At 56.0% G+C, this 13,700-nt stretch overlaps 1 protein-coding gene across 2 annotated transcripts in view; it reads right to left on the bottom strand.

Annotated features, from left to right (window-relative positions):
• Positions 1-13,700, bottom strand: part of OBSCN (obscurin, cytoskeletal calmodulin and titin-interacting RhoGEF) — a 132,925-nt gene that overhangs the window by 117,192 nt on the left and 2,033 nt on the right. The window contains exons 2-9 of one of the 2 annotated variants that reach the window (XM_025454938.3): positions 11,739-12,751; positions 10,625-10,894; positions 10,254-10,514; positions 9,240-9,548; positions 8,840-9,106; positions 7,656-7,934; positions 7,053-7,328; positions 6,233-6,508 (exon numbers count right to left, since the gene is read on the bottom strand). In XM_025454938.3, the coding sequence (XP_025310723.1) occupies positions 6,233-6,508; positions 7,053-7,328; positions 7,656-7,934; positions 8,840-9,106; positions 9,240-9,548; positions 10,254-10,514; positions 10,625-10,894; positions 11,739-12,720 (2,920 nt within the window). In that variant the 5' untranslated portion in view covers positions 12,721-12,751. The remainder of the gene's footprint in view (positions 1-6,232; positions 6,509-7,052; positions 7,329-7,655; positions 7,935-8,839; positions 9,107-9,239; positions 9,549-10,253; positions 10,515-10,624; positions 10,895-11,738; positions 12,752-13,700) is intronic. The other variant, XM_049093447.1, reaches the window with a different exon arrangement.

Below are 13,700 nucleotides of genomic sequence, written 5' to 3' on the forward strand. Positions count from 1 at the left end.
CTCCTCAGTGCCCGTCACCCAGTCACCCCCACCTCCGCCCACCTCCTTTCCACTACCCCTTTGTTTGTTTCCCAGAGTTAGGAGTCTCTCATGTTCTGTCACCGTCTCTGATATTTCCGATTCATTTTCTCTCCTTTCCCCTTTACTCCCTTTCACTATTTTTTATATTCCCCAAATTAATGGACATGGATGGAACTGGAGGGTATTATGCTGAGTGAAGTAAGTCAATCAGAGAAGGACAAACATTATATGGTCTCATTCATTTGAGTAATATAAAAATTTGAAAGTGAATAAAGGGGAAAGGAGAGAAAATGAGTGGAAATATCAGAAAGGGAGACAGAACATGACAGACACCTAACTCTGGAAAACGAACAAGGGGTAGTGGAAAGGGATTTGGGTGGGGGGATGGGATGACTGGGTGACGGGCACTGAGGGGGGCACTTGATGGGATGAGCACTGGCTGTTATGCTATATGTTTGCAAATCAAACTCCAATAAAAATATGCAAAAAAAAGATTTTATTTTTTTCATGAGAGTCCGAGAGAGAGAGAGAGAGGAGAGAGAGAGAGGCAGAGACACAGGCAGAGGGAGAGGCAGGCTCCCTGTGGGGAGCCTGATGCAAGACTCGATCCCAGGACCCCTGGATCATGCCCTGCCAAAGGCAGATGCTCAACTGCTGAGCCTCCCAGGTGTCCCAACAAGATAGATTTCTAAAGGCAAACAGTAATTCTAGATTTGAAAAGTAGAACTAGAATGAAAAGTTACTAAAGGGATTAAATATCTGATTTGTGCAGATAGAAGAAAAAATCAGCAAATCTGAATGCAGGTCTCATGAAATTACCCAGTCTGAAGAGCAGAAAGTAAAAGGAATGGAGGAAATCAACAGAGCCTTAGTTGTCTGTGGGGCAACATATGCACAAGAGGGTTTTATAGGGAGAAATGACAAGAAAGGAGCACAGAGAATATGTAAGAAAGAATGCTCAAAAATCTCCAAAATTAACATTCAAGAAGCTCAACAAATAATAGGAAATGTAGTTACACAGATAAACATAAAAGCCAGTATTACAGCATTCTTAGTTTGTAGCTCTTCATTTTTTTTACGTGACTTAAAATACAAATGCACAAACAATAATTAGAAAACCACAAAGTTAATGGACTAAAGTTAGTGTATATAGACATAACTTCTGATGATGAAAACATAAAGCCGTCCGTTGTATGGGACACAGAACTGTAAAGGAGCAGTTTTTAGTTTAAACTAAGATGGTATAATTTTAAACTTGAATATTACAAAGTAATATTAACATAAAAACAACTCACAGGGAGACCAAACAACATGAAGTGAAAACAAGCAGATTAAAGAGAGAAACAGATAGATGCGCAATAATAGTTGGAGACCTCAGTGCTCTGCTTTCAGTAATGGACAAACAGGAGCTTGGTAAGGAAAGGGCAGCATACGCCAAGTAGACCCAGCTGTCTCTGCAGAACTCTGCACCCAACCACAGCAGGAGACACTTTACTCAAGTGCACACAGGAGGTTCTCTAGCATAGACCACCGGTTATCCCAGGAAATGAGTCTCAATAAATGTAAAGATATTGAAATAATACAAGGTATCTTTCCCAAACACAGTGGAATAAAGCTAGAAGTCATTAATGGAAGCAAAAGTGGAGAGGTGCCTGGGGGGCTAAGTCGGTGAAGCATCTGCCTTTGGCTCAGGTCGTGATCCAAGGGTTCTGGGATGGAGCCCCATGTCTGGCTCCTTGCTCAGTAGGGAGCCTGCTTCTCCCTCTGCCCCTTCTCTCCCCTCCCCACTCATGCTCTCTCTCTCCCTCAGAAATAAATAAATAAATAAATAAATAAATAAATAAATAAATAAATAAATAAATAATCTTTTTAAAAAGAAGGAAAACTGGAAAATTCACAAGTCTGTGGAAATTCAACTACACACTCTTAAAGAATTATAAGGAAAATTAGAAAATATTTTGAAATAGAAATGAAAACACAACAGACCAAGACTAATAAGGTGCAGTGTTTGGAGGAAAACTCACAGTTATAAACTATAGGCCTGTGTCAAAAAACATGAGCACAAATCAATAACCCAATTTCACACCTTAAGAAACTAGAAAAAGAGGAGTAAGTAAAACCCAAGGTTAGAAGGAAGGAAATGAAATCTCACCTGAGATGAATGAAACACAGAATAAAAAAAAACAATAGAAAAAATGGGAGATGTTTGAAACAACCAACAAAATTGACCAACCATTAGCTAGACGGACACAGAAAGTTAGATGACTTGGATTATTACAACAGAATCAATGCAGGGACATCAGCACAGACCTTACACCATGAACAAGTGCATGGTTATGAGTTGGACGATGAAGATGAAATGAAAAAACTCACAGAAACACACAAGCTACCAAAACTGACCCCAGAAGAAACAGAAAGCCTGAACACACCTACAATAAGTAAAGAAATTAAATCGGTAACCAAAACCAAATGAGAGGGACACCCGGGTGGCTCAGTGGTTGAGTGCTTGCCTTCAGCTCAAGGCGTGATCCTGGAGTTCCAGTATCGAGTCCCACATTGGGCTCCCTACATGGAGCCTGCTACTCCCTCTGCCTGTGTCTCTGCCTCTCTGTGTCTCTCATGAATAAATAAATAAAATCTTTTAAAAATAAATAAATAAATAAATAAATAAATAAATAAATAAATAGGCACCCAGACTGGAAATAAAGTAGTAAAACTAGCTGCACATACAGGTGTATGACACCTTTTTTGTATCTAAAATAAAAATCCTTAGGAATCCACAAAAAAATCAATATGTGAATAAACCAGTCAGCAAGGGTTTAGGACACAAGACCAATATTCAAAAGTTCACTCTATCTCTGTGTATTAGTGATGAACTATCCCAAAATAAAATTTAAAAACAATTCCATTTAAAGAAGTGTCAGAAAGAATAAAATACTCAGAGGGTCCCTGGGTGGCTCAGCAGTTTAGCATCTGCCTTCGGCCCGAGGCATGATCCTGGAGTCTCAGGATGGAGTCCCGCATCAGGCATTCTGCATGGAGCCTGCTTCTCCCTCTGCCTGTGTCTCTGTCTCTCTCTCTGTCTCTGTCTCTCTCTGTGTGTCTCTCATGGATAAATAAGTAAAATCTTTGAAAAAAAAAAAGAATAAAATACTTAGCAACAAACTCAACAGGTTATTCCACACTAAAAACTATAAACTGTTGAAAAATTTTAAGGCCTACATAAACAGAGAGGCAGCCTGTATTTATGTCCTGAAAGGTTGATATTGTTAAGATAGCAACTCAAATGGGTCTACACATTCAGCTCAATCGCCATCAAAATACCGGCTGTCCTTTTTGTAAAATTTGTTAAGCTGATCCTAAAAATCACATGGCAATGCAAGGGAACTCAAATAATGAAAACAATAGTAAAATAAAAAGAACATGGGATGCCTGGGTGGCTCAGCAGTTTGGCACCTGCCTTCGGCCCAGGGCGTGATCCTGGAGACCAAGGATGGAGTCCCGCATCAGGCTGCCTGGATGGAGCCTGCTTCTCTCTCTCTGCCTGTGTCTCTGCCTCTCTCTCTGTATCTCTCATTAATAAAGAAATAAAATCTTTTTTAAAAAATAAATAAAATAAAAAGAACAAAGTTGGAGGACCCACACTTCCCAATTTCAAAACTCACCACAAAGCCACAGTGACCTAGACTGTGGTATTGACATAAGACAGATGGACTGACATATATGTCAGTGAAAAAGGACTGAGAATCCAGAACTAAAACCTGACATTGGTGATCAACTGATTTTTGACAAATGTGCCAAGAAAATTTAACAGGGAAAAAAAGATATCTGTTCAACAAACCGTGCTGGAACACCTGGATTTCCACATGCAGAGGGTGGAGGTGGGTCTCATCATCACAGCACACAGAAAAACTAACTCCAAATGGGCCGAAGACCTAAATGTAAGAGTAAAACTAGACAACTCTTAGAAGAAAACAGGTGTCAGTTGGTGTGACCTTGGATCAGGCACTGGTTTCCAAGATAGGACACGAAACATACAAGCAACCAAAGCGGGTACATTGAAATTCATCACAACTTAAAAACTTCTGTGCATCAAGAGACACTATTGACAAAATAAATGGGAGAAGATATCTGGAAATCTTGTATCTGATAAGGACCTAGTGTCCAGAATATGTAAAGAACCCTTACAACTCAACAATAAAAAGATAAACAACACTATGTAAAAATGAGACAGAACCTGAATAGACATTTGTCCACAGAAGACATCCAGATGGCTGACATGTACCTGAAGGGATGCTCAACGGCACTCCTTGCCAGGGAAATGCACACCCAGACCACAACAAGATGTCACCTCACACTCACCAGTGTGGCGACAAGCAAAAAATAAATGATGAAAATAATGAGTGTTGGTGAGGACGTTAAGCACATGGATTCTTGCACACTCTTGGTGGGAGTGTGAGAGGGCAGCCAGTGTGGGAAATCGAGCACTTCCAGGGCGAACGCATGAAATTGCTGCATGACCAAGCCATCCCAAGGGAACCAAATAGAAGCATTCACTTGCACAAAATGTCCCGGCAGCGCTGTTCTTAACAGCCCAGCGTGGGACCAACCACATCGTCTGCCGGCTGGTGGAAAGGACACAGTCCACAGAGCAGGAGGTCACCAGGTTGTATGCATGAAGCACGCATGCACAGCACAGCACATGGGGGCCATGGAAGCACCACACTCATGCGAAGGGCCCGACTTGAGGGGCCACATGGCACGTGGTCCCATGTAGTGTCCCCGACCGGCAAAGCCAGGGGCACACAACAGACCTATGGTTGCCAGGGGCTGGGGGAGCACACACGCGGTGGCATACTGCTGGCATTTCATAGAGTCGTGAAAGCATTCTAGAATGAGGTGGTGCTGGGGCATACAACCTTGCAACGTACTCAAAATCGCGGAATCGGGAAAGCACAGGTTTATGGTGTTTTACTCAATTCTCCCGGCCCTGCTTCCTGCTCAGCCTCCTGCTCCAAGCCTCACACACCACCAGCCAGCGCCTTCCAGAACGTTCCAGATCTCAGCATATGGGCCCTCCTTGAGGGCTACCCGCCTATGACACTTGGTTCACCCTGCAGGGCCTATGCCCTGGCTGTCTTGCGTGGCCAGCCCTGGTCCCCTCCCCTGCCTACCTTGGTCAGGAGGTCAGAATTCACAGGGTCACCACGGGAGGCAGCCCAAGCTGCCCCCAGAGGGCCAGGGGGTCTTGTGGGCACAGGGTCTCAGCAAAGCCCCAGAAACTCCATTACCACTTCACATATGGGACAACTGAGTCACAGGGAGCAACTTCATGAGGTTCCAGGGAGGCAGGATCAAATGGTCACTAACAGGGGGCTCAGGACACCAGGCTCTGTCCCCTCCCAGGTCTGGAGGCCAGGAGTCCTCAGTCAAGGTGTCGTGGCCGTGCTCCCTCTAAGGTTCCAGTAGGACCCCTCCACCTGGAGGGGCCCCTTGCATTTTGGGCTCGTGGTCATGTCTCCCCAGTCTCTGCCTCTGTCACCACATGGTCATCTCAAATCTCCTTCTCTTGTAAGGACACCGGTCATAGGACTCAGCGCCCGCCCGGCACCAGGGTGCTCTCACCTCGAGATCCATGCCTGGGTCACCTCTGCAAAGACCCCATTTCTACATAGGGCCACACTCTGGGGTCCAGCAGGATAGGAATTTGGGGGGCACACATCAGCAACAATCTGACCAGGATCACCCGGCAGGGCTGAGATCAGACCCCTTCCACACCCCAGCACTGCCCGCCTTGAAGGGGGTGTCCGGACTCAGGATGCATCCACCCCACGTGAGCACAGGGGGGTCCCAGGTCAGACCCAGGCTGGCCACTTGACCCCAGGCCCACCTCCTCCACCCTGGACATTCCCACTGCCCAGACAGTAGGCCAGAGGCTCATTTTTCCGAGCCAAATGCACAGCCCCAGCCAGCGGAGTCCGGCCCCAGCCAGCGGGGTCCTGCCTCAGCACACCCCTTGGGGGCAGACATGCACCCTTCCTGAGGCCCTAAGCAAAGCCAGCTGCTCCAAGGTCTGGGGTGTTTGTTACTGGGCATTAGCTCACTGACTGACACAGGCCTGACCCAGCTGTTGACCTCAGTCCAGCCCCCAGCAAACGCCTCCTCCAGGCCTGCTCCTGGAATGTGGTCACACCCTTCCTTGTCAACTGACCTGCAACGTGCAGGTGGAAGGACACCTTCTGGCCCCCGGCCTCGCAGCTGTACTCCCCAGCGTCGGCCCGCCCCGCCTGCTGCACCACCAGCCTCCTGCTGCAGCCCTGGGCCTCCACGTGCACCCTGGAGCTCGCACTCAGCTTCTTCCCGTCCTTGTACCACGTCACCTCCGTCCCGGCCTGGGCCACCTCGCAGCTCAGCGTGGCGCTGCCGCCCGCCTTGGCCTGCACCTCACTGCGTGCTGGCTGCTCCTTGGCAAACACCGGTGTAGGCTCTGGGGACACGGAGACACACAGCGTCAGAGGCCCCGGAGGTGACATTCCCTGAGCCCTGGAGCCCGGTGTACATACGCTCTGGACTCAAGGCAGCCTTGGCCCCCACCCCCCCAGGTGCAGCTGGTGGGACCCTTCTCAGGCACAGGGGAATCCAAAGCCCTAACCCCTCCTGGGCATGCTGGGGAGCAGCCTCCGAGCACCATGATGGGCAGCCAGGACACTGTCTGGGGCAGACGGAAGGTGGGGGGCTGTGGCTGAGACCCCACCAAGGGCCAGCACTGAGGCCCCAGTAGCTTCTAGAAAGAGCCAGAGCCACAGGCATCAAGAGCCCAACCTAAGCTGCTGAGGACACTTCCAGCACCTTTCGGGTCTTGTCAGTGTCACTGCCTCGTCTTCAAAAAGGAGAAAGGGGCTGCAACTTTCCTTGTCTTTTTATTTTCCGCATCCACATCTTTTCTCGTCTAAATGTTAGTTCTCTGGGAAGTTTCTTCTCCCAAATCCAGAAGGAAGTACCCCGCCCAGGCATCCGGGGCTGCAGCTCACCAGAGACAAGCAGCTGGAAGTCCACGGAGTCCTCGCCCACGCGGCACGAGTAGGTCCCCTCGTCCTGCCTGCTGACCGAGGCCGCCACCAGCCGGTGTCGCGTGCCCACATCCTCCTGTGAGAAGCGCTGGCTGGAGCGGCTCAGCTCCATGCCATCCTTGTACCAGCGCACACGCACGTGGGCCTCGGAGGTCTCACATTCGAAGTGGGCCAGGCCTCCAGCCACGGCCTCCACGCAGCCGCCAGCTGTGTCCTTGCGCAGGAAGGGAGTAAGCCCTGCAAGGGCACACGGGCAGGTCAGGCAGCAAGGCCTGGGAGGCCTCACCCCGGTCAGGGCCCCCTCGGAGGCAGAACCAGGGCCCCCTCGGAGGCAGGACCAGGGCCCTTTAGGAGGCAGAACTGGCTGGGCTACTGAGTTCTAACCCCTTCACCCCCCAGGGCTGCCCCCAACGCCCTCCCCAGCCCTGCCCACAGGTCACCCACCCCTGCAGGGCTCCCACTGCTCAGACCCCCTCAAGGCTGCCCAGAGCTGGGGCATGTCCCACGGCCAAAACAGGGGCGGTGGGCCCATGAGGACCCAGACACACACGCGGGAGACGTCACCTTGCACGGAGAGCTGGTAGGCGATGCGACCCCCATTGCTGATGCACTCGTACAGGCCAGCGTCATCTCGCACCACATCCCGCACCAGCAGGGTCCGCTGCCCGGCTGACGCCTGCACCTCGTACTTGGGGCCTGGTGGCAACACGTGGCCATCCTTCAGCCATGTCACCGCCGCTGCCTGGTCCGACAGCTCAGCCAGGAGCTGTGCCTCTTCATGCAGCTGGGCCAGCACCTCCCTCACAGTGGCCACCGGAGGCCTGGCAGTCAGTCCTGGGGCCTCTGGGGGCCACATACAGGAGGACAGAAGGTGTGTAGACAGAGAGAGGAGGGGACAGAGGGAAAGGAAACAGAGAAGGAGCGGACAGGGGAGAGGGGATGGGTGGGGAGGGGACAAAGCAGGAGTGGAGGGGACAGATAGATGGGTAGGGGAGGGGACACAGGGGGAGGGAGGAGAGGCAGTGGAGAGTGAACAAAAGGGAGTGTCAGGCAGAGGGGAACAGAGAGGAGCCAGAAATGCAAACTGTGGAAGGAGCCTCGGTGTCCATCGAAAGATGAATGGATAAAGAAGATGTGGCTTATGTATACAATGGAATATTCCTCAGCCATTAGAAACGACAAATACCCACCATTTGCTTCAACGTGGATGGAACTGGAGAGTGTTACGCTGAGTGAAATAAGTCAATCGGAGAAGGAGGAACATATGGTCTCATTCATTTGGGGAATATAAAAAAATAGTGAAAGGGAATAAAGGGGAAAGGAGAAAAAATGAGTGGGAAATATCAGAAAGGGAGACAGAACATAAAGACTCCTAACTCTGGGAAACGAACTAGGGCTGGTGGAAGGGGAGGTGGGCGGGAGGTGGGGGTGACTGGGTGACGGGCACTGAGGGGGGCACTTGATGGGATGAGCACTGGGTGTTATTCTATATGTTGGCAAATTGAACACCAATAAAAAATAAATTTATTAAAAAAAAGAGAGAGGAGCCAGAAAGGAAGGGACAAGATTGCAGAGTGACGGAATGAGCAGAGAGGAATGGGAGTCGGGGAGACACCGAGGCTCTGTGCCCCCTTCCACTCATACCCCAGCCTCCCCTCTGCAGCCCTGCCTCATCCAGCAGACCCCCTACCAGCCCACCTGCCCCACCCCAAGGACAGAGGCCTGGGGGTCATAGCTGGGTCGCCTACCTCGGACCTCCATGCGGATGCTGCTCTCAATGCCATTGGCCATGAACTTGAGCTCAGCGCCCTGCAGGCTGGCGGACACGGCACGGATGGTGAGGGTGTGGCGAGTGCCATCCTGGCGGATCACATACATACTGCTGGCCTTCAGGGCCTGCCCGTCCAGGAACCACTCGCCCGCCGAGGCCAAGGTGAGGTCCACGGAGAAGGTCACCTCGCTACCCTCCACTGCTGCCACTGCCTTCAGAGGTGTCTTCACGGCCAGCTGGGGGGCTGCAGGGTGAGGGCTTCAGGAAGGGGCCCGCCTCTGCCCACCTCACCTCCTCCCCTAGAGCTGGGGAGGGGGCCCAAGAGCTTCCTCCCCCAGGAAGCCCACGGAGCCCACACGCAGAGTGCCCACACCTACCCAGGTGGACAGTCCCCGGGAACTCGAGGTAGGGGCTGTGGCCAAAGCTGTTCACAGCTGACACCCGGAACTGGAAGTTCCCCTCCTCGGACATGTTGGCTATGGTCAGCTCCTGTGTGGCCACCCACTCAGCCTCGTGGCACCGGCTCCAGGTGTAGGCGCCAAGCCGCTTCTTTTCCACCACATAGCCGTCGATAGGGACAGGGCGGTCTCCGTGGGGTGGTGGGGACCAGCCAAGGGTCACAGAGCACTCCGTCCTGGCCTTTACCACGGGGGCCTCAGGGGCTTGCAGGGGCAGCTTCCTAGGGGCTAGGGAGAGCACAGCTCACCGATGTCACCAACTCGGAGCTCCCTCAACCCCTGGGTCCCAGGTCAACCCAGCAAGGTGTTACACAACCCCCAGCCCTACTGAGGGGGCTGCTTCCACGGTCTGGAATGGCCATGGCCCAAGGGGACAGCAATGCCAATGGAGGCTGTGGGCGTGTGACCCCTGGCTCCAGCCCTGTGGCCGTTGATTTGGTTGCGGTGGAAAGAGTGCTCTGGCTTTCGAGGGAAACACAGCCCAGGTGGCCTAGGGACAAACCCCATCTATGTATCCAAGGCTCAGGCTAGGCAGTGACCACAGCAGAGCACATTCCACAGGTCCATGTGCTGGGGCACATTCCTTCCCCAACAAAGGGCTGGCCTGGTGGGGGCCCGTGGGGGAGGGTCCTACCTCCCAACCTACAAATTTGAGACCAAAGGGCCCAGAAAGAGGACATGCTCACCCACAATGCCCCACACCTGCCTCACCCACGCGTGTGCTTCTAGAACAACCTCTACCTTCTAACTTGGTTTGCAGAGTGGGGAATCACCAGCACTCCTACCTCGCAGTCACCTGGGGTGACCACCGTGAAGGAGGGCAGCAAACCAGGGGTGGGATGCGTTGGCCCAACCCCCCAAAGCCTCCCTGTGGCAGACCCCAGGGCACAGACCTGGGTGGACAGAGGAAGGGGGGCTCTCCAGGGCCCTTACCAGACACAAAGAACTGAGTGGATGTCCGGCAGTCCCCGGCAGTGAAGGTCACCTCGCCCACGTCCTCCAGGGTGCACTTGGAGATGGTTAGCGTGTGGCACCTGCCATCCGTGGTGATGGCCACTCGGCCCCCAGCCACCACCTCCTCCTGGTTCCTCAGCCAGTGGACGGGGTCCTCGGGCCTGGCCAGCTCCACGCAGAACATGGCCGTGTCCCCCACGCGCACCGCCGTCTTCCTGGGGAGCCTCCGGACTAGGTTGCCTGTGGTAGGCAGGGCGCGGGGCGGGGTACGGTCGGGGGAGGGACACGGGCTCCTCCTCCCGGCGCACCTCCCGCCCGGCCGCTTCCCTCTCCCCCCACCCCCAGCCCACCTTGCACCGCCAGCTCCGCCACTGTGCGGCTGCCCTCCGCAGTCTCGCAGATGTAGACGGCGTCGTCGTCCGCCGACACGTTGCGCACGGTCAGCCGGCGCTCGGTGCCCGCCTCCTCGATGCCGTACTTGGCGCTAGCCCACAGCCGCGTCTCCTCCTTGTACCACGCGGCCTCCGTGGACGGCAGCGGCACCTCGCACTGGAACGTAGCCGACTCCTTCTCCTGCACCTGCAGGTCCTGCAGTCGCTTCTTGAAGGGCATGGTGGGCTCTGCGGGGAGAGCGGGGGAGCGCGCGTGAGGCGGGGAGGGGCGGGGAGGGGCGGGGAGGCGCAGGGGAGTGCCCTGGGCGCGGCGCGGGGAGGGTTAGGGCCGGAGCCGGGGCAGGGGACGGGGAAGGCAGAGAGGCTGTAGGGATGGGGAGGAGGAGGAGGACGGGAGGGGGCAGAGGAGAGGGCACAGAACCTAGAGCCTCCCCTCTTAATATAAGATGTCTGGAAGAGGAGGAGAAACAGGCACGTAAAGCCACAAAAAGCCCAGGGACGCTGCTCCCGGGCGCAACACCCCGTGGGCCCGTGGCCCCGCCAGCCTCCCGCCCCGGAGCCCCTGGGCCCGCTGAGACCGCGGGCCCAGCCCTGCTGCCCGAGCACTTCCCCCGCACAGTGTCTGCAGGCACCCCCTAACCCTGGGGAGCGGGGCCACTTCCCCGCCCTGGGAGACTACTGCGGGTCAGAAGTGGAGGTCAGGAGCCTCGCCCACAAAACCCGATCGTGCTTCCCGTCCTCTGCCCCCGAACCCTGGGGGAGGCCCAGACCCCTACCAGGGCCCTCAACAGAAGCCCGAACAGCGGTCCAGAAGGGTCTTCAGGCTCAGCGGCCACAGCCTCTGGCCTGCCTTTGTCCCCACCCTGCCAGCGAGAGACCCCTCAGCATCCCGTGACGGGCGGAGTGCCTGGGGGGAGGGGGCGCCGAGGATAAAGCGTTTTGCTGTTCACTCCTGTGACTCGCAAACGCCAGAGCCACCAAGACTCCGGATTCCACCGCGGATTTCGTTCTCGGTGGAAAGGAGCGGGGAAGGGGCCGCGCGGGGATAGTGCGGCCCGCGAGCGGAGCTCACCTCGCACGACCACCAGCACGGAGCTGTAGGTCTGGCCCACCAGGTTGGACGCCGTGCAGGTGTAGAGGCCCCGGTCCGACTGCTTGCAGAAGAGGATCTTGAGCACGAAGTTCTCCTGGGCGTCCTCGTACACCACGTGTCGCCGGCCCTCCACCACCAGCTGCCCATCCTTCTTCCAGACCGTCTCGGGCTTGGGCTCACCGGTCACGTAGCAGCTAAGACGCGCGTGCTTGCCCTCGGTCACCGTACAGGTGCGCGTGCCGGAACCGGGAGGCGAGGCTGGGGCGCCCTCGGCGCGCATGGCCTCGCGCCGCCGCTGCAGGTGCGCCAGGAGCGCGGCCGTGGAGGCCCCGGGCGGGCTGGCGGCGTCCGCGTCCGCGTCCACCGTGAGCGCCGCGTCCGCGCTGGCGGCGCCCAGCGGGTTCTCGGCGCGCACTGTGTAGGTGCCGCCGTCGCGGGGCCGCGCGTCCCGGATGCGCAGCGCGCTCGCCTCACCGAGGGCCTCCACGCGCACGCGGGGCTCGTCCGGCGCGCCCAGGCGCCGGCCGTCCTTGGCCCAGCTCACGGCCATGGGCGGCGAGCCGCGCACGCGGCAGCGGAAGGTGGCCTCGGCGCCCTCGCGCACGCGGATGGACGTGGGCCGCAGCAGGAAGTGGGGCGCCTGCTCGGCGCAAGCGGCCTCAGCGTCCACCTGCAGCCCGACAGCTGCGAAGGCCTCGCCGATGGCGTTGCGCGCGCGGCACACGTACTGACCGCTGTCGCCCAGCGCCAGGTCCAGGATGGTGAGCCGGTACAGGTCGCCGTCCTGGGCCAGGCGGAAGCGCGCACCCTCCTCCACCGGCAGCTGGTCCTTCTCCCAGCTCACTTGCGGCGTCGGGTTGCCCACGATCTGGCAGCTCAGTGTGGCGTCCTTGCCCACCGACACCACAAAGGCCTTGGGCCGGGTCAGGAATCGGGGGGCCCCGCTGAATGAGTGATCCATGGCAGCGGCGGGGGTGGGGGGCGGGAGGGCCCTGCGAGTGGGTTGGCAGAAGGTCAGAGTGGGGAGGAGACCCAGTGGTGGCCGAGTCCCGCACCTGTGCCCCACCTGGCCATTCCCCATTCAGACCTCCTGAAGGACCCGGAGGTCTCACCCCCCACCCTACCCCCCCCCATCCCCCTACGTAGAGTCACCAGGAGGCACCATGGACCAGAAACTCAGATTTAACCCTTTCTGGGCATTCGTGGTCTGTTGCCACACCCCGCACCACAGGCTTTGCTCACAGTTGGGTACCTCTTCCTCCTGACCCCCAGCTCTAGCCCCACAGCTATTGAGCACCATCTCCAAACATCACAACAGCAGCCTGGCTGGCCCTCTCTCTGTCCACCAATGTCCTTCCTACCTGGGTCCACACAGACCCGCCTGTGTGTGCCCCCCCCCAGCTGCATCCAGGCACCAGCCCCCCTCCCTGACACACCGCAGCCTCCTGGATGCTGAGCCTCCAATCTGCCTGTGTCTCCTGCCCCAAGAGGAGGCGGTTCTCCCACCTGGGCAGGGCGGGCCCTGGGAGGCCTGTGCTGGGCACCTGCTGCTAGCCCAGCCCCTCTCTGACTGCTTACTCCCGAGGTCACCGGGATTCTCCACCCCAGGAGGCTCTCCTTTCCTCTGTGGGTCCCTGCCCTGCTTGCCCAGGCAGTGCCCATGACAGAAGTCCCACCTGCAGCTGCCAGTGCCTCTCCTGGGAGTTCCAGTCCCTTTAACCCCGAGCAGGGGAAGAATGGAAATCCTGCCACCGTCTGAGTGCTGAAGCCCACGAGCTGCCCACACCCCCTTCCTGCGAGCACCTGATCCTGGTTTGGGACAGCCCACAGTCAGCGGGCAGGAAGGACAGGCACAGAGTACTCCAGAAGAATCTGGGCGGTCCAGGCTGAGGCTGGCCAGGTTGGCCGGCAGGGCCCGGTCAACCTACAGACTTTGGCTGG

This window comes from Canis lupus, chromosome 14, assembly GCF_003254725.2.
Source record: "Canis lupus dingo isolate Sandy chromosome 14, ASM325472v2, whole genome shotgun sequence".
Lineage (NCBI taxonomy): Eukaryota > Metazoa > Chordata > Mammalia > Carnivora > Canidae > Canis > Canis lupus.